The sequence below is a fragment of the Ascaphus truei genome, chromosome 4 (genome assembly GCF_040206685.1).
Source record: "Ascaphus truei isolate aAscTru1 chromosome 4, aAscTru1.hap1, whole genome shotgun sequence".
Lineage (NCBI taxonomy): Eukaryota > Metazoa > Chordata > Amphibia > Anura > Ascaphidae > Ascaphus > Ascaphus truei.
The window spans coordinates 17,282,578-17,307,118 of record NC_134486.1 but is presented as its reverse complement, the minus strand read 5'-3'; the positions used below and the strand labels follow the sequence as shown (position 1 = coordinate 17,307,118).

The 24,541-nt window shown below is 46.3% G+C and overlaps 1 protein-coding gene across 1 annotated transcript; it reads left to right on the top strand.

The window, feature by feature from the left end:
• Positions 1 to 211: 211 nt before the first annotated feature.
• On the top strand, positions 212 to 23,313 carry LOC142492237 (potassium channel subfamily K member 16-like). The gene is made up of 5 exons (XM_075594906.1): positions 212 to 424; positions 16,865 to 16,979; positions 20,286 to 20,452; positions 21,636 to 21,801; positions 22,540 to 23,313. The coding sequence occupies exons 1-5, from the start codon at positions 212 to 214 to the stop codon at positions 22,761 to 22,763; spliced, it is 885 nt and encodes a 294-aa protein (XP_075451021.1). The 3' UTR covers positions 22,764 to 23,313.
• Positions 23,314 to 24,541: the final 1,228 nt, after the last annotated feature.

The following is a 24,541-nucleotide window of genomic DNA, read 5'->3' as shown; positions in this document are numbered from 1 at the left end:
CAAAATCTGGTCTTAAGAAGGATGACGAGGTAACAGTAACCAGTGTTCATTATTCTTTTAACCTGTGGACTATAAAGTACCTGGAACAGAATTTAAACTGAACTATACAGTTTGGCTCTGGCACACGCTGCTACCAAGATGATTCTGTAGGTTGAGCTACAACGGTTTGACAGGTGAGACAAAGCAAGAGCTGGGTCCATCAATTGCAGAAATGTCCCACTTCTTCCTGTGCAGCCGGCAGACTATGCTGGCTACTGTCCTTTCTCTGGGATATTTCTTGTACCTGTTCCTGGGAGCTATGATGTTCCAGCTTCTAGAGAAACAAGCAGAAGCCAACTCCAGGGATCAGTTTCAACTGGCGAAGCTCACGTTCCTCCAGAATTATACATGCCTGGATGTGGAAGCCCTTGAACAGTTTGTAGAGGTATGAGTTCTAATCTAATATCTCTACTAACTACTGCTATTATTAATAATACAATTACTGTTTGACCCTCCTCAAAAGGAGAATACAGGGGTCTAAAGTCTCCTGGCTGCAAAATTTGGGCAGAACCAGTGCAAGCGAAAGGAATCCCATTTAATCCAATTGGAGTTTTTTTTGTGCACAGTTTTCCCCCCAAGTTTTTGCATCTTGAAGAAGATAGTAAATAATCCCTTATGTTGTGTACCTGTATCACCCGCAATGTGTACCTGTATCACCCCGCGCTGTGCACCTATATCACCCCGCGCTGTGCACCTGTATCACCCCGCGCTGCGCACCTGTATCACCCGCAATGTGTACCTGTATCACCCCGCGCTGTGCACCTGTATCACCCCGCGCTGTGCACCTGTATCACCCCGCACTGTGCACCTGTATCACCCCGCGCTGAGCACCTATATCACCCCACGCTGTGCACCTGTATCACCCCACGCTGTGCCCCTGTATCACCCCGCGCTGTGCCCCTGTATCACCCCGCGCTGTGCACCTGTATTACCCCACGCCGTGCACCTGTATCACCCCGCGCCGTGCACCTGTATCACCCCGCGCCGTGCACCTGTATCACCCCGCGCCGTGCACCTGTATCACCCCGCGCTGTGCACCTGTATCACCCCGCACCGTACACCTGTATCACCCCGCGCCGTGCACCTGTATCACCCCGCGCCGTGCACCTGTATCACCCCCGCCGTGCACCTGTATCACCCCGCGCCGTGCACCTGTATCACCCCGCGCCGTGCACATGTATCACCCCGCGCTGTGCACCTGTATCACCCCGCGCTGTGCACCTGTATCACTCCGCGCTGTGCACCTGTATCACCCCGCGCTGTGCACCTGTATCACCCCGCGCCGTGCACCTGTATCACCCCGCGCTGTGCACCTGTATCACCCCGCGCTGTGCATCTGTATCACCCCGCGCTGTGCACCTGTATCACCCCGCGCAGTGCATCTGTATCACCCCGCGCTGTGCACCTGTATCACTCCGCGCTGTGCACCTGTATCACCCCGCGCTGTGCACCTGTATCACCCCGCGCTGTGCACCTGTATCACCCCGCGCTGTGCACCTGTATCACCCCGCGCTGTGCACCTGTATCACCCCGCGCTGCGCACCTGTATCACCCGCAATGTGTACCTGTATCACCCCGCGCTGTGCACCTGTATCACCCCGCGCTGTGCACCTGTATCACCCCGCATTGTGCACCTGTATCACCCCGCGCTGAGCACCTATATCACCCCGCGCTGTGCACCTGTATCACCCCACGCTGTGCCCCTGTATCACCCCGCGCTGTGCCCCTGTATCACCCCGCGCTGTGCACCTGTATTACCCCACGCCGTGCACCTGTATCACCCCGCGCCGTGCACCTGTATCACCCCGCGCCGTGCAGTTGTATCACCCGCGCCGTGCACCTGTATCACCCCGCGCTGTGCACCTGTATCACCCCGCACCGTGCACCTGTATCACCCCGCGCCGTGCACCTGTATCACCCCGCGCCGTGCACCTGTATCACCCCCGCCGTGCACCTGTATCACCCCGCGCCGTGCACCTGTATCACCCCGCGCCGTGCACATGTATCACCCCGCGCTGTGCACCTGTATCACCCCGCGCTGTGCACCTGTATCACTCCGCGCTGTGCACCTGTATCACCCCGCGCTGTGCACCTGTATCACCCCGCGCTGTGCTCCTGTATCACCCCGCGCTGTGCTCCTGTATCACCCCGCGCTGTGCTCCTGTATCACCCCGCGCCGTGCACCTGTATCACCCTGCGCCGTGCACCTGTATCACCCCGCGCTGTGCACCTGTATCACCCCGCGCTGTGCACCTGTATCACCCCGCGCTGTGCACCTGTATCACCCCGCGCAGTGCATCTGTATCACCCCGCGCTGTGCACCTGTATCACCCCGCGCTGTGCACCTGTATCACCCCGCGCTGTGCACCTGTATCACCCCGCGCTGTGCACCTGTATCACCCCGCGCTGTGCACCTGTATCACCCCGCGCTGTGCTCCTGTATCACCCCGCGCTGTGCATCTGTATCACCCCGCGCTGTGCACCTGTATCACCCCGCGCAGTGCATCTGTATCACCCCGCGCTGTGCACCTGTATCACTCCGCGCTGTGCACCTGTATCACCCCGCGCTGTGCACCTGTATCACCCCGCGCCGTGCACCTGTATCACCCCGCGCAGTTCACCTGTGTCACCCCGCGCCGTGCACCTGTATCACCCCGCGCTGTGCACCTGTATCACCCCGCGCTGTGCACCTGTATCACCCCGCGCTGCGCACCTGTATCACCCCTCGCCGTGCACCTGTATCACCCCGCGCTGTGCACCTGTATCACCCCGCGCCGTGCACCTGTATCACCCCGCGCCGTGCACCTGTATCACCCCGCGCCGTGCACCTGTATCACCCCGCGCTGTGCACCTGTATCACCCCGCGCCGTGCACCTGTATCACCCCGCGCCGTGCACCTGTATCACCCCGCGCCGTGCACCTGTATCACCCCGCGCTGTGCACCTGTATCACCCCGCGCCGTGCACCTGTATCACCCCGCGCCGTGCACCTGTATCACCCCGCGCCGTGCACCTGTATCACCCCGCGCCGTGCACCTGTATCACCCCGCGCTGTGCACCTGTATCACCCCGCGCTGTGCACCTGTATCACCCCGCGCCGTGCACCTGTATCACCCCGCGCCGTGCACCTGTATCACCCCGCTCTGTGCTCCTGTATCACCCCGCGCTGTGCACCTGTATCGCCCCGCCCTGTGCACCTGTATCACCCCGCGCCGTGCACCTGTATCACCCCGTGCCGTGCACCTGTATCACCCCGTGCCGTGCACCTGTATCACCCCGCGCCGCGCACCTGTATCACCCCGCGCTGCGCACCTGTATCCCCCCGCGCTTTGCACCTGTATCACCTTGCGCTGTGCACCTGTATCACCCCGCGCTGTGCACCTGTATTGCCCCGCGCTGTGCACCTGTATCGCCCCGCGCTGCGCACCTGTATCGCCCCGCGCTGCGCACCTGTATCCCCCCGCGCTTTGCACCTGTATCACCTTGTGCTGTGCACCTGTATCGCCCCGCGCTCTGCACCTTTATCGCCCCGCGCTCTGCACCTTTATCACCCCGCGCTGTGCACCTGTATCACCCCGTGCCGTGCACCTGTATCACCCCGCGCCGTGCACCTGTATCACCTTGCGCTGTGCACCTGTATCACCCCGCGCTGTGCACCTGTATCGCCCCGCGCTGTGCTCCTGTATCACCCCGCGCTGTGCATCTGTATCACCCCGCGCTGTGCATCTGTATCACCCCGCGCTGTGCACCTGTATCACCCCGCGCTGTGCACCTGTATCACCCCGCGCTGTGCACCTGTATCACCCCGCGCTGTGCACCTGTATCACTCCGCGCCGTGCACCTGTATCACCCCGCGCCGTGCACCTGTATCACCCCGTGCTGCGCACCTGTATCACCCCGCGCTGTGCACCTGTATCACCCCGCGTGTGCACCTGTATCACCCCGCGCTGTGCACCTGTTTCACCCCGCGCTGTGCACCTGTATCACCCCGCGCTGTGCACCTGTATCACCCCACGCTGTGCACCTGTTTCACCCCGCGCTGTGCACCTGTATCACCCCGCGCCGTGCACCTGTATCACCCCGCGCCGTGCACCTGTATCACCCCGCGCTGTGCACCTGTATCACTCCGCGCTGTGCACCTGTAGCACCCCGCACTGTGCACCTGTATCACCCCGCGCTGTGCACCTGTATCACCCCGCGCTGTGCACCTGTATCACCCCGCGCTGTGCACCTGTATCACCCCGCGCCGTGCACCTGTTTCACCCCACGCCGTGCACCTGTATCACCCCGCGCCGTGCACCTGTTTCACCCCTTATAACTTTGACACATTGGGATCTATTTATCAGCACAGGTGGTGCAATCAAAGACTGAGCCACTGATTGAGCCACCAGTTGAGGACAGACGTTGGCCACCCCTGGTCTATCTGCTGCAAAACGTGGACAGGCGGAGCAAAAAGAACCAGCCCATATTTATCAAAGAAAAGGAAATCCTTTTAAAACAAGGGGACTGGAATGATTTGATAAATATTGCGCAGTTTAATTTTTATTTATTTAAAATCCTTTTATAGGTAATGAATGGTTTTTTTTTTTTTTTTTTTAATTAAAAGTCTTCCAATAAAGTGGTGAAGTTGTGCAAAAAAATACAGCACAAGTTATATGAAAGGAAAATATTGGGGTCTGCTCACAAAAAAACCCCACAGCCATATTCATCAAGGAAAAGGAATCCCGCGGAAAGACATAGGAGGTTTTCCTTTGCTAAATCGGGCGCAATTCTTTTGCACAAACTGTGCCCCGGTTTTGCTGCCAGGAGACTTTAGTGAATGACCCCCACTGAATTTAATGATCATTTGTTTTTATATATATAATCTAACGGTATTCTTCATCCAGTTTTGTGCCTGCGAATCTTTGTGGGGTATGTATTATGTAGGGGGTTATGTATCAAATAGTCTGTAGTGCCACACCCGTGTTGGGTGTAACATGATAAAATCTGAAAGGCAGTGGGATGTTTCAGTTTGGTGCTGTGTGTGTGCCGCTGTTTTTAATGAGAGACTATAATACAAAGGTGCTATAATGTACCAATGTTCCCATAGTGCACTTCTGGGGCAATGTGTGGGCAGAGAACTGAACCAGTTGTATAAAAAGAAGTTGGATTGTTTTTCCTCTAGTTTTGCACTCAGGAGGTTTTATTCAATAGTTTGCAAAACTGAAGCCAAACTGCACCATGAATTGTACAAAAACCCCATCACTTTCCATTAGCTTTTTCCCCTTAGTCTCTGGTCCAGGATTTTTACCTAGTTTTCCAGCCAGGACCTATTGGTAAATACGCCCCAGATACAGATGTAGCAGAGGTTATTGCACCCACTGGCGTGTTGTGGTTGGATTTTGTGTGATATTCTGTGTTGTAACTGCCATTACATTCCTTACAATGCATCTGATCTCAGACGCGCTATTACAGAGGGTTGGGGTTCCTTACAATGCATCTGATCTCAGACGCGCTATTAGAGAGGGTTGGGGTTCCTTACAATGCATCTGATCTCAGACGCGCTATTAGAGAGGGTTGGGGTTCCTTACAATGCAGCTGATCTCAGACGCACTAATAGAGAGGGTTGGGGTTCCTTACAATGCATCTGATCTCAGACACGCTATTAGAGAGGGTTGGGGTTCCTTACAATGCATCTGATCTCAGACACGCTATTAGAGAGGGTTGGGGTTCCTTACAATGCATCTAATCACAGACACACTATTAGAAAGGGTTGGGGTTCCTTACAATGCATCTCATCTCAGACACACTATTAGAAAGGGTTGGGGTTCCTTACAATGCATCTCATCTCAGACACGCTATTAGAGAGGGTTGGGGATCCTTACAATGCATCTGATCTCAGACACACTATTAGAAAGGGTTGGGGTTCCTTACAATGCATCTCATCTCAGACACGCTATTAGAGAGGGTTGGGGATCCTTACAATGCATCTAATCACAGACACACTATTAGAAAGGGTTGGGGTTCCTTACAATGCATCTAATCACAGACACACTATTAGAAAGGGTTGGGGTTCCTTACAATGCATCTCATCTCAGACACACTATTAGAAAGGGTTGGGGTTCCTTACAATGCATCTCATCTCAGACACGCTATTAGAGAGGGTTGGGGATCCTTACAATGCATCTGATCTCAGACACGCTATTAGAGAGGGTTGGGGTTCCTTACAATGCATCTGATCTCAGACGCGCTATTAGAGAGGGTTGGGGTTCCTTACAATGCATCTAATCACAGACACACTATTAGAAAGGGTTGGGGTTCCTTACAATGCATCTCATCTCAGACACGCTATTAGAGAGGGTTGGGGTTCCTTACAATGCATCTCATCTCAGACACACTATTAGAAAGGGTTGGGGTTCCTTACAATGCATCTCATCTCAGACGCGCTATTAGAGAGGGTTGGGGTTCCTTACAATGCATCTGATCTCAGACGCGCTACTAGAGAGGGTTGGGGTTCCTTACAATGCATCTCATCTCAGACGCGCTATTAGAGAGGGTTGGGGTTCCTTACAATGCATCTGATCTCAGACGCGCTATTAGAGAGGGTTGGGGTTCCTTACAATGCATCTAATCACAGACACACTATTAGAAAGGGTTGGGGTTCCTTACAATGCATCTCATCTCAGACACGCTATTAGAGAGGGTTGGGGATCCTTACAATGCATCTGACCTCAGATGCGCTATTAGAGAGGGTTGGTGAAATTAATGAATTGTAATGTGTACAGTACTGTGCTACTGTGTCACTTTCAGGTGTTTAAAAGCCTTCTTAAGGCGGTACGGTTGGAAGAAATCCCGCGCCATCACATGGGTATTCCGAGGTATACACCGCGTAATTTGTTAAAATAATGGCCGCTGCATCTGTATTTGATCTGTCGGCAATATACTGTGATTTTGTAAATTGCAATCTGTATTTCTAATTGTGTTACTCAATTTACCCACACTGGCATGAGCGCTTAGCTTATTTCAGTTTATTTATCCACCAGATAAGGGGCACCTACCCTGATTTAATGTTTGAGGAATCTTTACAGCATCATTTGGAATTATTTTTGTCACATACAGTACTGCCACGTGTTCTGAAACAGCCGTTTAAACTGATAGGGAATTTGGGAGCGTGATGCAAATGGAAAGACATGGCAGTCATCATATACATTAACAGAGAAGGGTCAGTGGCATAACTTGCACAGCAATATAGTACGTACTGTACTGACCTCCTTCACTAAATGTTACCATAGGGTTGTCTGAGTACCTGCAATGACATGGCCTCTTTGGGTCTAGCTTTACATTCTCACTGTGCCTCTTTGTCCTGACAGGCTCAGCTTATATGTAAGGGTGTTTTTTAGTGAAACTTTGGGACTTATTCTGTATCCGTCAATGGGGACTTTTGTCGGAAAACTTCCCTGAGTGGCCAGTTCAGCGGATATAGAATAAACCCCTTATTCTTATACTGATAATCTAGCACTAGTTGCATGAAAGATCCTTGAACGACTTGTATTTCATTATAATGCTGATACTTTCCACTCACCTTCCACCTGTTACACCCTCCCCCAGCCTCCAAAATATTTCTATTAAAATAAGAAATAATTGATCAAATAGTAAAACAAGTGGTATGGAAGATGTGACAAGTGGTATGGAAGATGTGACAAGTGGTATGGAACATGTGACAAGTTGTATGGAAGATGTGACAAGTGGTATGGAAGATGTGACAAGTGGTATGGAAGATGTGACAAGTGGTATGGAAGATGTGACAAGTGGTATGGAAGATGTGACAAGTGGTATGGAAGATGTGACAAGTGGTATGGAAGATGTGACAAGTGGTATGGAAGATGTGACAAGTGGTATGGAACATGTGACAAGTGGTATGGAACATGTGACAAGTGGTATGGAAAATGTGACAAGTGGTATGGAAGATGTGACAAGTGGTATGGAAGATGTGACAAGTGGTATGGAAGATGTGACAAGTGGTATGGAAGATGTGACAAGTGGTATGGAAGATGTGACAAGTGGTATGGAACATGTGACAGTGGTATGGAACATGTGACAAGTGGTATGGAACATGTGACAAGTGGTATGGAACATGTGACAAGTGGTATGGAACATGTGACAAGTGGTATGGAACATGTGACAAGTGGTATGGAACATGTGACAAGTGGTATGGAAGATGTGACAAGTGGTATGGAAGATGTGACAAGTGGTATGGAAGATGTGACAAGTGGTATGGAAGATGTGACAAGTGGTATGGAAGATGTGACAAGTGGTATGGAAGATGTGACAAGTGGTATGGAAGATGTGACAAGTGGTATGGAAGATGTGACAAGTGGTATGGAACATGTGACAAGTGGTATGGAACATGTGACAAGTGGTATGGAACATGTGACAAGTGGTATGGAACATGTTACACGTGCGTTTCAATGAACCCCAATATCTGTTACTAGGTCAGCGTGCTCCTTCTGTTGGGCATTACTGTACTTCTGTTCTTAGGTTACCTGTAGAATCAGATACTTTCCACTCACCTTCCACCTGTTACACCCTCCCCCAGCCTCCAAAATATTTCTATTAAAATAAGAAATAATTGATCAAATAGTAAAACAAGTGGTATGGAAGATGTGACAAGTGGTATGGAAGATGTGACAAGTGGTATGGAACATGTGACAAGTTGTATGGAAGATGTGACAAGTGGTATGGAAGATGTGACAAGTGGTATGGAAGATGTGACAAGTGGTATGGAACATGTGACAAGTGGTATGGAACATGTGACAAGTGGTATGGAACATGTAACAAGTTGTATGGAAGATGTGACAAGTGGTATGGAAGATGTGACAAGTGGTATGGAAGATGTGACAAGTGGTATGGAAGATGTGACAAGTGGTATGGAACATGTGACAAGTGGTATGGAAGATGTGACAAGTGGTATGGAAGATGTGACAAGTGGTATGGAAGATGTGACAAGTGGTATGGAAGATGTGACAAGTGGTATGGAACATGTGACAAGTGGTATGGAACATGTGACAAGTGGTATGGAACATGTTACACGTGCGTTTCAATGAACCCCAATATCTGTTACTAGGTCAGCGTGCTCCTTCTGTTGGGCATTACTGTACTTCTGTTCTTAGGTTACCTGTAGAATCAGTGGTATATTGATAAAATCCCACTGGAATGGACACAGGATAACCCATACAGGAGGTCATTATGTAAAATGTTTCCTTTGGTAATGTGTCTCTTGAGAAGAATTACTGTACAGTACGAAGGTCACGTAAATAAAGACTTGACCAGTATCTTTCTGCAGCTTGGCAGGGTACGAATGGAAAACGGCATGCAGCCAAGAGGGAATTCTGTGCAATGTTTACCTATCTGTTTCATGGACTTCAAATAATGAGTTGGCAGCATGTTTGGATAAAGCATCATACAGGCTGGAGAGATATGAGATTACAAATCTGCATTTGTCTGCCCAGGTGCTAACTCCTGCTTCATGCAAATAGTTTGGCTTGTTTAACCTTTTACATGTGCTGGAATCAATGTTTCTAGTGCAGAACATTGATTTCAATTGAGATAAATTAAGTACAGTATTCCAGACAACTTTCTGCAATCAATTCATAGGGTAGTACTGTAAATACTGAGAGATGTTTGGGGGAGAAATCTTAACACTTCCTACAATTGAACATTACAATGCATGATCTCAGACGCGCTATTAGAGAGGGTTGGGGTTCCTTACAATGCATCTGATCTCAGACGCACGATTAGAGAGGGTTGGGGTTCCTTACAATGCATCTGATCTTAGACACGCTATTAAAGAGGGTTGGGGTTCCTTACAATGCATCTGATCTCAGACGTGCTATTAGAGAGGGTTGGGGTTCCACACAATGCATCTGATGTCATACGTGCTATTAGAGATTTAAACAACACATAGGCCAGGATTTCACTAAAGGTTGTCAAATGAAATAAAAAACACCAAATATTATTCCCCATTTTAACCCTATTCACTAAACTGTGACAATGCTGACATTTATTATTTATTGATATTTATTGTTGTTCGATTTTTTTTGTTTGTGTGAAATGGGAAAAGCTGATGAAGCTAATTTCTTTCATTTAATAATATATAAATTGGTCATGATAGCAGCCGTGGATAATTACTGTGAAAGAGGTGGGACTAAGAGGGAGAGGAGCCTTTTAAAAGGGGGACGGCCATAATGAGATCAGATCTGCGCTATCTGGTTCAGTCGAGGAGTCCAGAGTGTGCACGTGGCAGCGGGTCATTGTGAAGATGTGACAAAGAGTTACAGCGCCCTCTGATGAGACCCTCGATGGCTACAAAGCACAGCAGTACCGGAGCATCCTATTTGAAGTACAGGCATACAACAGTTAGTACACAAAGAGCTCCCACGGTGTCCGGCACCATCACAAAGGCAATACACCCAGGATTGGGCGGCTAAAGCACCACTGACTCTGACTCACGCCTGCGCAGTGCTATTGGGAACTGTATTATCACTGTATGTTGTATGTGGGGATCCCCTGCTGAGGATCTCAGGTTGCCAGGTTATTAGGGGTACAGTAAACCCATTGTACCATCACTATACTGTGTGTATTTTTCCTGCCGTCTGACCGTAGGCCACGTGTGGCCCTTTAAGTTGTCTATAGGGACTAATAATAATAATTGTTTGTTCTTCTATAGCGCTGCTAGTTTTACGTAGCGCTTTACAAAGACATTTTTGCAGACACAGTCCCTGACCTGTAGAGCTTACAATCTATGTTTTTGGTGCCCCAAGCTCCCAACCTCAGCCATTGTCATAAGTTTTAGAGCTGTAAGTTTCAGGGGTTACATATCCACGCATTTTGACTTGGTTAAGGGTACGGCTTTTCCCTCTGAAGTCACCACATAAGAGCGGCCACTGAGTGCAGAAAAAACAGACAGTAAATCACCACAGTGAAGACAATAAAAACAAACATTCTATTAGGATCGCTGATATGTAGCGGGCTAACCAATTTCTACCATAACCATAAGCTGTACACGGTAAAACATGGCGAATACATTTTCAGAATTAGGCCTTCTGCATTAAAACGCCGTACAGGACCACAGGGAAATATTTAATCACGACATAGGGCCGGATCCACAAGAGGGCGCTAAGCGCTAACATTCATAGCAGTGGAAGTAAACGTGTGCTAAAGCTTAGCCCCCTTTTGTGGATCTGGGGCTATAAGGGGGTATTTATTAAAGTCTCCTAGCTGTAAACTGGGGTAAAATTGATGGACAAAATTCACCATGTTCTTTGATATATCTGCAGGTGGGGGGGAGGGGGGGTTTGAGACCAGGAGACTGTAACCCCAAGGTGCTGGTGGGAAGACAATGGTAATGTCTTGGGAAACATACTTGCATGTGTCCTTCCCCATTTATTGATCTGTGAAAAACCAACTTTGTTGACCTGGAGTTAATTGGCAAGTATGTAACATGTACTGTATTGATCCTATACACTGCACACAATATCCCATATACAGCATACATATGCTAAAGTAGCTGAATTAATATGGTTACTCACAGTAAAACGAACGTCATTAATTATATACAAAGAAATAAAAATAAACATTACTGTTCCACATAAAGGAAAAAAGGAATAGTTGCGCCAACCGTGTTACGTAAGTGATGAAATTCAGTCCCACATGAAATGGAGTCCTGCTGCCAGAGTTTCTTAGAGGTTATTCACCAACCTCTATAAGTAACAGTCATAAAGAAAAAGGGATTCTCCGGCATGTGGTTCCACTTGTGGCTCCGCGACACATGCAATAATAAACAGAAAGAGGGACCACAATCAGGGGTAGTTAAAATAATGAAACATATACGTGGTTTTCTAATGGGAACACACTTACATTTGACAACAATTCTTCAGTAGGGATAGGGGAGACCTCTTGATGATACAAACGGCCAACAATTTATGGCAATGAGAAGAAGTGTCTCCAGACTCCACAGACCGTCTTCCAGAGTACCTGGCTGTTGGTGTGGATTCCGCTCCAGCTGGTAGGTTGGTAATGCAGAGATATATTAGCAGCAGGGGGGTCTTCTGGTGCTCGTGCAAAGCCCAGGTTTCTTCCCGTTTGCCACTCTCCTTGCCGCAGCTTCCGCCTCTACCTTTCGCGCATGCGCGTCAGTCGCAGTGCTGTCCAAGCTGGATGATACTCTACCTACTCAGTACGGTGGCCTGTGATGCCCAAAGTTTGTCAAAATAGCTTCCTCAGGTTGGACAGCACTGCGTCTGACGCGCATGCGCGAAAGGTAGAGGCGGAAGCTGCGGCAAGGAGAGTGGCAAACGGGAGGAAACCTGGGCTGTGCATTGAGCACCAGAAGACCCCCCTGCTGCTAATACATCTCTGCATTACCAACCTACCAGCTGGAGCGGAATCCACACCGACAGCCAGGGACTCTGGAAGACAGTCTGTGGAGTCTGGAGACACTTCTTCTCATTGCCATAAATTGTTGGCCGTTTGTATCATCAAGAGGTCTCCCCTATCCCTACTGAAGAATTGTTGTCAAATGTAAGTGTGTTCCCATTAGAAACCCACGTATATGTTTCATTATTTTAACTACCCCTGAATGTGGTCCCTCTTTCTGTTTATTATTGCATGTGTCCCGGAGCCACAAGTGGAACCACGCGCCGGAGAATCCCTTTTTCTTTATTACTGTTCCACACGGCTTTATATTTTTCCTGCCAGACAAGAGCTAACCTTGAAGGGGCCAGCCTTCCCACAACTAACATCAGCGAATGATAGTACAGTGTTTAACAAGTTAATGTAACTCTAGGGCAACTTACAAACAAGTCAGACTAGTAAACATTTTTTAATGATATTTTAATCTTTAAATTTTTCCAAACTAAAATGGTTGGAGGGAGTTAACAATCTTTCGCTAATCTTTGGGGTTTTTTTCAAACACTAACTCTGTATATACAATCCTAAATTATTAATACACACTGTATATACACTCCTAAACTGTTAATACACACTGTATATACACTCCTAAACTGTTAATACACACTGTATATACACTCCTAAATTGTTAATACACACTGTATATACACTCCTAAACTGTTAATACACACTGTATATACTGTACACTCCTAAACTGTTAATACACACTGTATATACACTCCTAAACTGTTAATACACACTGTATATACACTCCTAAACTGTTAATACACACTGTATATACACTCCTAAACTGTTAATACACACTGTATATACACTCCTAAACTGTTAATACACACTGTATATACACTCCTAAACTGTTAATACACACTGTATATACACTCCTAAATTGTTAATACACACTGTATATACACTCCTAAATTGTTAATACACACTGTATATACACTCCTAAACTGTTAATACACACTGTATATACTGTACACTCCTAAACTGTTAATACACACTGTATATACACTCCTAAACTGTTAATACACACTGTATATACACTCCTAAACTGTTAATACACACTGTATATACACTCCTAAACTGTTAATACACACTGTATATACAGTACACTCCTAAACTGTTAATACACACTGTATATACACTCCTAAACTGTTAATACACACTGTATATACACTCCTAAATTGTTAATACACACTGTATATACACTCCTAAACTGTTAATACACACTGTATATACTGTACACTCCTAAACTGTTAATACACACTGTATATACTGTACACTCCTAAACTGTTAATACACACTGTATATACACTCCTAAACTGTTAATACACACTGTATATACACTCCTAAACTGTTAATACACACTGTATATACACTCCTAAACTGTTAATACACACTGTATATACACTCCTAAACTGTTAATACACACTGTATATACACTCCTAAACTGTTAATACACACTGTATATACACTCCTAAATTGTTAATACACACTGTATATACACTCCTAAACTGTTAATACACACTGTATATACACTCCTAAACTGTTAATACACACTGTATATACACTCCTAAACTGTTAATACACACTGTATATACTGTACACTCCTAAACTGTTAATACACACTGTATATACACTCCTAAACTGTTAATACACACTGTATATACTGTACACTCCTAAACTGTTAATACACACTGTATATACACTCCTAAACTGTTAATACACACTGTATATACTGTACACTCCTAAACTGTTAATACACACTGTATATACACTCCTAAACTGTTAATACACACTGTATATACTGTACACTCCTAAACTGTTAATACACACTGTATATACACTCCTAAACTGTTAATACACACTGTATATACACTCCTAAACTGTTAATACACACTGTATATACACTCCTAAACTGTTAATACACACTGTATATACTGTACACTCCTAAACTGTTAATACACACTGTATATACTGTACACTCCTAAACTGTTAATACACACTGTATATACACTCCTAAACTGTTAATACACACTGTATATACACTCCTAAACTGTTAATACACACTGTATATACACTCCTAAACTGTTAATACACACTGTATATACACTCCTAAATTGTTAATACACACTGTATATACTGTACACTCCTAAACTGTTAATACACACTGTATATACTGTACACTCCTAAACTGTTAATACACACTGTATATACACTTCTAAACTGTTAATACACACAGTCTTTCTTGTCACGTTGTATAAAGCAAGTCTGTGGTCATCATTAGTCAAAGCAAGAAAGGTCATGGACAAGATACAGCAGAAAGCAGCTTTGGGCTCCGTGTGCGACCGGGCACGTGGCCGCCGGGGCTAGCCTCTCTCTTTCCACCCTCCCGCCGTGTGCGACCGGGCACGTGGCCGCCGGGGCTAGCCTCTCTCTTTCCACCCTCCCGCCGTGTGCGACCGGGCACGTGGCCGCCGGGGCTAGCCTCTCTCTTTCCACCCTCCCGCCGTGTGCGACCGGGCACGTGACCGCCGGGGCTAGCCTCTCTCTTTCCACCCTCCCGCCGTGTGCGACCGGGCACGTGACCGCCGGGGCTAGCCTCTCTCTTTACACCCTCCCGCCGTGTGCGACCGGGCACGTGGCCGCCGGGGCTAGCCTCTCTCTTTCCACCCTCCCGCCGTGTGCGACCGGGCACGTGGCCGCCGGGGCTAGCCTCTCTCTTTACACCCTCCCGCCGTGTGCGACCGGGCACGTGACCGCCGGGGCTAGCCTCTCTCTTTCCACCCTCCCGCCGTGTGCGACCGGGCACGTGGCCGCCGGGGCTAGCCTCTCTCTTTACACCCTCCCGCCGTGTGCGACCGGGCACGTGGCCGCCGGGGCTAGCCTCTCTCTTTACACCCTCCCGCCGTGTGCGACCGGGCACGTGGCCGCCGGGGATAGCCCCTCTCTTTACACCCTCCCACCGTGTGCGACCGGGCACGTGGCCGCCGGGGCTAGCCTCTCTCTTTACACCCTCCCGCCGTGTGCGACCGGGCACGTGGCCGCCGGGGATAGCCTCTCTCTTTACACCCTCCCGCCGTGTGCGACCGGGCACGTGGCCGCCGGGGCTAGCCTCTCTCTTTACACCCTCCCGCCGTGTTCTTACCTGGTCTCGAGGCGGGATGTGTGTGTGTGTTCCCCCCTTGGGGAGCATCAGTTGATGACGTGGGTGGAGGGAAGGAGCTTAGGGTGCATTTTTTATTCATGCACGAGCTGTTGAATCGGATGGATCCCTGTTAGGCAGTTCCTGCCCACCCGGCACTTTGTGGTTATTGATACGGTTACTGTGTTTGGTTATAATGTCAAATGTTGTATCGGATTTTGTCTTAAAAAAAAAAAAAAAAGACTCCAGGTATAACAAGCTGAGGGGGTTATTTAAAGCCGTGTTGTTGCCTTTGTAGTGGCAGCCGTTAGGGAAGGGGGGCTCTATGGTGCCTGAAAGCCATGTGGTAGCTGGGGGTGGCGAGTGGGCCAGACTCATTTGTACCTCATTTCCCGGGACCCATTACTCCCTAGATCAAGGGACCGCAAACCCTTTTCCCCTTTGCCCCCCTGCCGGCTGTCCCCCTCTCCTCGCACCCCCCTGTTTGCGCACCCCTGCTCTAGACGGCCGGGCTAGTGGAGTGCCCGGCTTGTTGGGTTTCTGCGGGCCATGGTTGGTACCATTGGTCTATTCGGGAGGTTGAGCACGCTGGCAGGGTTGGCATTTACCGGGTCAATTATTTGTGTTAATAAAAGCTGTGGCCTTTTTACCCCCAGATCTTTGTGGTGGGTTTATTTATTTATATTTATTTATAACATGTGTTACCAGGAAGTAATACATTGAGAGTTACCTCTCGTTTTCATGTATGTCCTGGGCACAGAGTTATGATGACAAATAATACATGGTTACAATTACATAGTTACATAAGTTTACAGGGTATACATTATATACAAGGCATTGCATGCACAGTTAGAGATAATATATATTATAGGCGTATGTTGCAGTTATAGACCAGATTAAAATGTGAGACAGCTTTAGTTTTGAAAGAACTTAAACTGGTGGTGGGAGGATTCCATAAGGAAATAAAGCGGAACACAGCAATAAGATTGGGGGCTAGGCATCAACAAGGGTAGAGTTAAAAGCACTTTAATCCATGGTAGACATCTTGGTACAATGGCAGATCACATCTCCAACGCGTTTCGGCAGCAGCCCTTTGTCGAAGAGCTCTTCTAAGCTTGGGGAACATGAAGTCACTTCCATTCCTGCTTCTAGCTTGTTATATAAAGATATGTTTGCTATCACTAATGATCGAGTAATGTGCATCTCTCATGTGCCTTGGATTCTGTTTCTCTAGATCATAATGGAAGCCTGGGAGAAGGGCTTAAATCCTAAAGGAAACTCCACAAACCCCAGCAACTGGGACTTTAGCAACTCCTTCTTTTTTGCTGGAACAGTCATCACTACTATAGGTAATGTTATGATTTACATTATTTCTTACACTCAATGTGTGTGTGGCCCCTAGTCAGAAGCGAATGAGTTAATTATAGGTCTGCCTCATCGGAATCTCTGGTGACCCTAGTTAGGGGTCTTTAGTAGGTTATACATAATTTGGTTAGCTTTCACAATTTAGGATCAGCCGGGAGGGCAACTCAGGAGATAGGAGTCCCTAACTTAAAGGTGCATTGTCTCACTGTACGTATTATTCAGGCTGCAGAACCCCCAAGCCTTCACCCTTATAAAGGGATACGTCTAAATAGGGACCGATAGCACAGTCTGCTGGCTTCAAGAGTCAGTGTTCTGGCATCCCTGAGGAGCCTAGTCCAACGTGAGTGTACCCCTGCCAGTGGGAATCTGAGATCGGTGGTCAGGTGAAATTATTGTGGCTGTATTCAAAAAATTACTGTTCTGCTTCAATAAAAGAAAAGGCTTCAGTACTGTTATCATTGCTAGAAACTCACACCCACAGCCCAGCCTAAATCCTCAATATTAGTAGCACATACACTACACTAACTACTCCATTTTGGTTGCACGCGCCTGGAGAAGATAGTACCGGAGAAGGACCGTGCTGCCCAATATCACCAACATCTTTATACCGAGCAGATTCTTCTTACAACTGCCAACAAAGGCAAATTGAAAAGAACTGGGAACTATAATGTATACTACAGTGTATCGTGATAAACGTTTCCTGACCGCAGGTCCTCAAAATGACAAACATTTCTAGTCTTAAAACATACCTCCTTGCAGTTCATGCTACATTACACGTCACAGTAACTGTTGGTAATGTGAGTTTGGATGGAGTATATACAGTACCCAGCCTGCTGGTGGATATCCATCAAAGATGCTGAAGAACTCTATCAAAGCAGGTTTTTGATTTGATAATAAATCATCAATATAACGAGTGCCGGTATATTTATCAGTGCAGGGTAAATATATTTGTAACAAAGTGCTAGAAGAGCCAACTGGCCCTATGTGTATAGCTGGGCTCCAGGTATATAGAACAGTAAACAAAGATTGCCACATTGTAGAATACTGTTGGTCTGGGTTCTGAGCTTGCTAAGCTTGTGTATGTCCAGGTAAATGAAGACAGCCCTCGCTTAGCATCTCTCGTTAATTAAAGTTTGCAGTACATTTTTTCCCGTGGACAAATCTTTGCAAACGCACCTTCTGGCTCAGTGATCATTTCTATAGCAACCACATGGTGGGGGCCTACCTCTTCGATGTAAGACCCTCACCTGCTGATCAGATGATGTTCACAGCTCAATGAGATCTGTGGTCATAATCTCCCCTTGAGAGGGTGGCAGTCTCGGGGGAAACCATGGAAAGTACTTTGCCATGGAAAGGGTGGTGGATTCACGGACTAGTCATGGAATAGTCTCTTTGCTATATAGTTCGTTCTGCCTCTACTACCGGCATTTTAAAGTCATGCTTCTCCCAATAGGTGTATTTATTGCAAATACACACCGTCTCTATGTCTAAGGAGCTAAGGTTGGGGAGTGTAGTAATGTTTCACAGTGCAAAACTGGTGTAAAATAGCAGCAAATCCCTCCACGAAACCAATCCAAGTAAAAGTGATGTCTGAAAGATTGGACACTGTGTTGGCCTATGAAACACCAATGATACACAACCCTCTAGATATCTGGAGGATCATGCGTGTATCAACGCAAAGTGAAGTCTGTATTGTGCATGGGATAGAGCAGGGACGGACAACTCCTGTCCTCAAGGGCCACCAACAGGTCAGGTATTCAGGATATCCCTGCTTCAGCAAGATGTGCAGGATATGCTTCAGGATATCCAATCTTGATTGAGCCACTGGTTGAGCCACCTGTGCTGAAGCAGGGATATCCTGAAAACCTGAGCTGTTGGTGGCCCTTGAGGACTGGAGTTGGCCGCTCCTGGTATAGGGCAAATACCTAGAAATATAGCTGGTATTTACTAAACTTTATAAAGGTATTCACATGCACAAACAGACACTGGCTGCTTCCTTATAATGCTGCGATATGCTGAAGTGATGGAGTGATTTGCGCCGGCGGCATTTCCTCATTGCTAAGTCAGCGACACTCCGCGCCGGAGGTGTTAATGGAGCTTTTGAAAGTAATGTGTTAATAGTGTCACAAATCATTACAGAGGCGGCAACACTGTGTGAAACTCCCGCTGTGAAACGTAATGAAACCATTGAAATAACCTTTTTTTGCCGGCCCCCTCTGACAGAGATTTGTAAACACACATATGTTACAATCCCTCTGCATAGCATCTGTACGGTACTGTATGTACGTGAGACGGTCACCGACATAACAGGAACAAATACAGTAGGTGATTTCTAAAACAAGGAACACACCCCACTATGCCAATCACTGCATTAGTAATGCCTCCTATAGTACTCAAATGTGCCCTGGAACAGAAGCTCTATGTCTCAGGTAGGGGTGCCAGGGGTCCAGAATTGAACCGGACTGTCCTGTATTTGGTCACTCTGTCCAGTAAAAGAAAATTAGAGGTAATACTGGACATGTATGTGTATACCGGTATTACCTCCTTGGATATAGACTGGCTTGGGGGTCTGTGGGATTTCTCAGAGCAGGGCTGTTGCTAGGGGGCTAAGCCGTTTCCACCTTCATTATTGGCTGCTGCTAGGTAATGCAGCCAATCAGGAGGAGGTATCAGGCGCCTGGGGGGTGGGACCAAGGAGAGGAGGAAACAGCATGGAGCTGTCTGTGTGTGTCTCTCAAACACTTGACACCTTTCACCATTGTGTCCAGTATTTTTGGAGAAGCCATCTGAGCACCCTAGTCTCAGGATTTGACACCTTTTAATGGACAAGTGATTTTCATGAGTGTGTTTACAGAGCTTTTGAAACCTCATACAGTAGGTATCTTTTTTTTGTTTATGAAGAAGTTCATATAAGAGAAACTGCTTAAAATGTATTCTCTCTCTTGTGGTAAAAATCTAAATATCACCTTTGTCATGAAAACTGCATGTATATGTTTTCTTTTAGTTGCATATGCATGTATTTGAACTGATGTTCATGGTACTGTATATAAAAGCAAAAGGGACAACTGTTTAATCTCTCTCTCTCTCTCTCTCTCTCTCTCTCTCTCTCTCTCTCTCTCTCTCTCTCTCTCTCTCTCTCTCTCTCTCTCTCTCTCTCTCTCTCTCCCTCCCTCCCTCCCTCCCTCCCTCCCTCCCTCCCTCCCTCCCTCCCTCTCTCTCTCTCTCTCTCCCCATCTCTCTCCCCCTCTGTGAATGCTGACAATAACTTTATATGTATCTCGTCCTTGCAGGCTACGGCAACTTGTCCCCCAGTACTGTTGCAGGACAAGTCTTCTGTGTATTTTACGCGTTATTCGGGGTTCCACTCAACCTGGCATTTCTTAACCAAGTTGGAAAAGGGTTAAATGCCCATCTCGTGGCTCTGGGAAGATGTGCACAACAGCCTGGAGGCTCAGGGGTACCCATGCTAAAAAAAATAATTCTATTACGTCTTCTCTCACAAACACTCCTCACATCCAGTAGCCTTCTTCGTAGGCAGTAATAAGAAATACTGGGAACCATTGGTGGGTAACAATATCTTAAAGATACAAGATGCTCCACTACTGTCACGGGAGACCAGGTACTTTTAACACCATTTATATATTACCGGGATCATTCATTAGACAAAACAAGGTAGTAAAAACAAATTGCATCTATTTTGGTAAACCCACGTACAACAAGAAGAGATACACAAGAAACAGTAAAAAATACACTTACAAATGGCCTGCGGGGTGGGGGGGGGGAGATCTAGGCTTGCCTAGGTGCAGGGCGCCCGCTTGGATGAGATTAACCTGAACGGGATATACCCCCGGTTCTCTTGGTCTTCTTTTCGGCTTCAGTTCCCAGCCACGACCGCTACTTCTATTCTCAGAACTTGGCCGCAAAAGCCGGGACTTATTCTCTGCGAGGCGGACTTTCCGAGCTTCAAAACGAAGCCGGTTGCTCTGCTATTCCGAACAGAGCAACTTTGAAAAGCCCACCATAGCTTCATCGACACAAGTCACTGGATGGTCTGCCAGGGACCCACGGGACCCAATGGCAACTACAGGGCTTAACCTTTATTATGTAGCCTGGTGACCCTTGCCAGTCACAACTACCACTTCATACCGTAGCTGCAATACATTTATTTACACTCAGATGACACAACGTGGTGGTTTTGTTGCCATTCTCCCACCCTTTTAAAGAGAATGAAACAGTTCCTTTTTGCACAGTATGCCGTTACCTGTAATAAGACGGCAGGCATTTTTGTACGCTGTTTATCATGATCAGCCTAGAAATATATTGGTCAGCATTTAATACTGTATATGCTGTCACGTCACTGAGGTTTTTATAAGGGGCACTGTGTTTTCTTGCAGACGTCTCTAATACCAGTGGGTATAGTCCAATTTATCAACATTTATTAGTTCTGTGACGCAAAGCCAACATGCTTAGAAAAAAGCCACTCATGAATAATCTAAACGGGCTAATAAAGGATCCAAGTCTCATACTTCCTCTTGCACCTCTATTGCACTAAAACAAGTGGTACATTTAAGGGCATTTTCTTCTTGGCAGTGACCTTGGCAGTGACCTTGGCAGTGACTTTGGCTGTGGTTTGTCTCCAGGTGATGAAGTTGCTGATGATGGCTTTCTTTGTGACGGTTGGAACCCTTCTCTTCTTGGTTTTCCCCCCAATGATCTTCAGTCACGTAGAAGGCTGGAGCTATGGAGAAGCCTTTTACTTCGCCTTTATCACCCTTAGCACCATCGGATTTGGAGATTATGTGTTGGGTAAAATCATATTTACAATTAATACATAGAAGTCAATATGCTCCATTCATATAGTCACAAGCAGTAGCATTAGTGACCCAGTAAATATTAACTGCGTTGGTTTCTGCTTCCTTTGATCTCTGCTTCCTTTGATCTCTTCAATACAGCAGGGGTTAATATCTATTCTATAACTTGCTAACAGAGCTGTACAGTAGATACAAAGAAATGGAACAAAGAGAGACTCTCCTAAGTGCCCTATCTCTTTGTACAATGGATTACATTGAAACTAATGCTTGATCTCGGAATATAAACAAGTTTCCTAATCCTCACTTTTCTGTTATTATGAACACATACAAAAGGAGAATGTTATCTATGTTTTACTTCTGGTCAAACATGCTTCAATGATTATAATGCGAAACTCCCAATGCTTCAACAGGGAAAGGCTGGTGTGTTGCACGCTGATATATCTTTCACTATACTGTATCTGTCCGAAATGCTTCACATCCTGCAAAAAGTAGACATGTATCCAGTAATAATACGGTTACTAAAGCTGTTCTGTGCCAGTCCGGATTACATTTTGCATTACAGAAAATAATTCCTGGTGTTTTAGATGTTGTTCAATATTAGTGAGTACTTTCATACTGATACCCATTTTATTCCCCTTCTACTAAAGTACCTGACACACACATCTTGCACAACCGTAAATGTATGCACCTTTGATATAATGTAACACTGTGCTGTCTGTTCTTAATTCCATAGGAACAGATCCGAGCAAGCACTACATCTCCGTCTATAGGAGCCTAGCTGCACTGTGGATAATTTTTGGCCTAGCTTGGCTCGCGCTGATCTTTAAACTCGCTGCAGACTTGGTGGAGAAATTCCTACATCTCAAGATGCACAAAGCCCATGTCATCAAAGAGGAGAATGTTGAGAGTAAGTCCGAAAATCATCCTATTCCTACTCAATGCAGAGCCCAGCATTGAAGGTGAATGTGTGGAGAGCCATATCTGGGGGCAAACAATAGCCTGTGGAACTCTGAATCATTCCCTACAATATGCTTCAGTCATAGAATTGAATAGATGTACAGTAGATGGCTTAATGTACAGGATGAGCCTTGTTTGTATAATATAGTAATGGAGAAATATAGCAAATATGATTTGAAAATCTGGAAGAAAATGAACTCTTAAGAGCATGTAAAAATGGACTTATTTCGTAAGAGAGATTTCAAATCTATTTCGCAGAGGACCATAGGAGGACACAGACTATGGACTACTAACTTCACTTGGACGGCCTGTTCTCAAGATGAGGATGTTTGTGTCTAGTTGCAGCAGAAAATGTTTTCTCTTGTGCCATTTTGCACTGCCAATAAATATAAGAAATGTACTAATCACCTCTGGTTACATTTGACTCGGAAGTCTCAGGTGCAGTGTTTAATGCCAACTTTAATGTGGCAAAATTAATTAGAAGCATAAACTTTGTTACATCCCACTATAATATCGTGTCAAGTGATTCTCTCCTTAATGCCCCCAGTAACTACAGCAGCGGTTTCCATCCTTTTTTTGGTTAAGGAACCCTATGTGAAATTCATTGTAAGGATCCCCAACCCTCTCTAATAGCGTGTCTGAGATCGGATGCATTGAAAGGAACCCCAACCCTCTCTAATAGTGCGTCTGAGATCAGATACATTGTAAGGAACCCCCAACCCTCTCTAATAGCGCGTCTGAGATCAGATACATTGTAAGGAACCCCAACCCTCTCTAATAGTGAGTCTGAGATCAGATACATTGTAAGGAACCCCAACCCTCTCTAATAATGTTTTTGAGATCAGATGCATTGTAAGTGACCCCAACCCTCTCTAATAGCGCGTCTGAGATCAGATGCAATGTAAGGAACCCCAACCCTCTCTAATAGTGCGTCTGAGATCAGATGCAATGTAAGGAACCCCAACCCTCTCTAATAGTGCGTCTGAGATCAGATACATTGTAAGGAACCCCCAACCCTCTCTAATAGCGCGTCTGAGATCAGATACATTGTAAGGAACCCCAACCCTCTCTAATAATGTTTTTGAGATCAGATGCATTGTAAGTGACCCCAACCCTCTCTAATAGCGCATCTGAGATCAGATGCATTGTAAATTGCTCTGTATTTGTTATAATTTTCGAATGACCAGAAAATTGCAGGTTTCCCTTTAGGGATGCCTGGGGACCCGATGGGTTCCTTGGAACCCCTGTTGAAAAACACTGAAGTACAGTGTACTGTACAATGCACACAACGCATGGAATGCGACACGAAACTGGTGCTCCATGTACTGTAACAGCAAAGAAAAGGAAAAAGCCATTTGTGACTCCTGATCCATGTCTCCCTAAATATCGAATAAAACGTATACTTTGTTTTTCTACATAATTGTTATTCATACACGGGTTTCTTTGGCGTGGCTTGAAGTAAAAAGTAATGGAAAGAAAACATTATTTTACTTTTGTTGGGTTTGTATTTAAATCCTCTATAAAAAGGTTTCTTTCTAAATGTTCTGCATGCATTATCACATACGGACATGTGAAGTTGCTTTACTGTGTGGAAAGGGGATAACATTTCATCAGACGCACCTGGTATATTTTGGATTGTTTGAACGTAGGAAAATTAAGTCATGATCCCAAGAATGAAAGTTAATTTTACACAAGTATTGGACCAAAGAAAACGACAATGTAAAGACTGACAGACTCAGACTGTCTCTCTGAAATAAATAAGCCTATATACTATATGT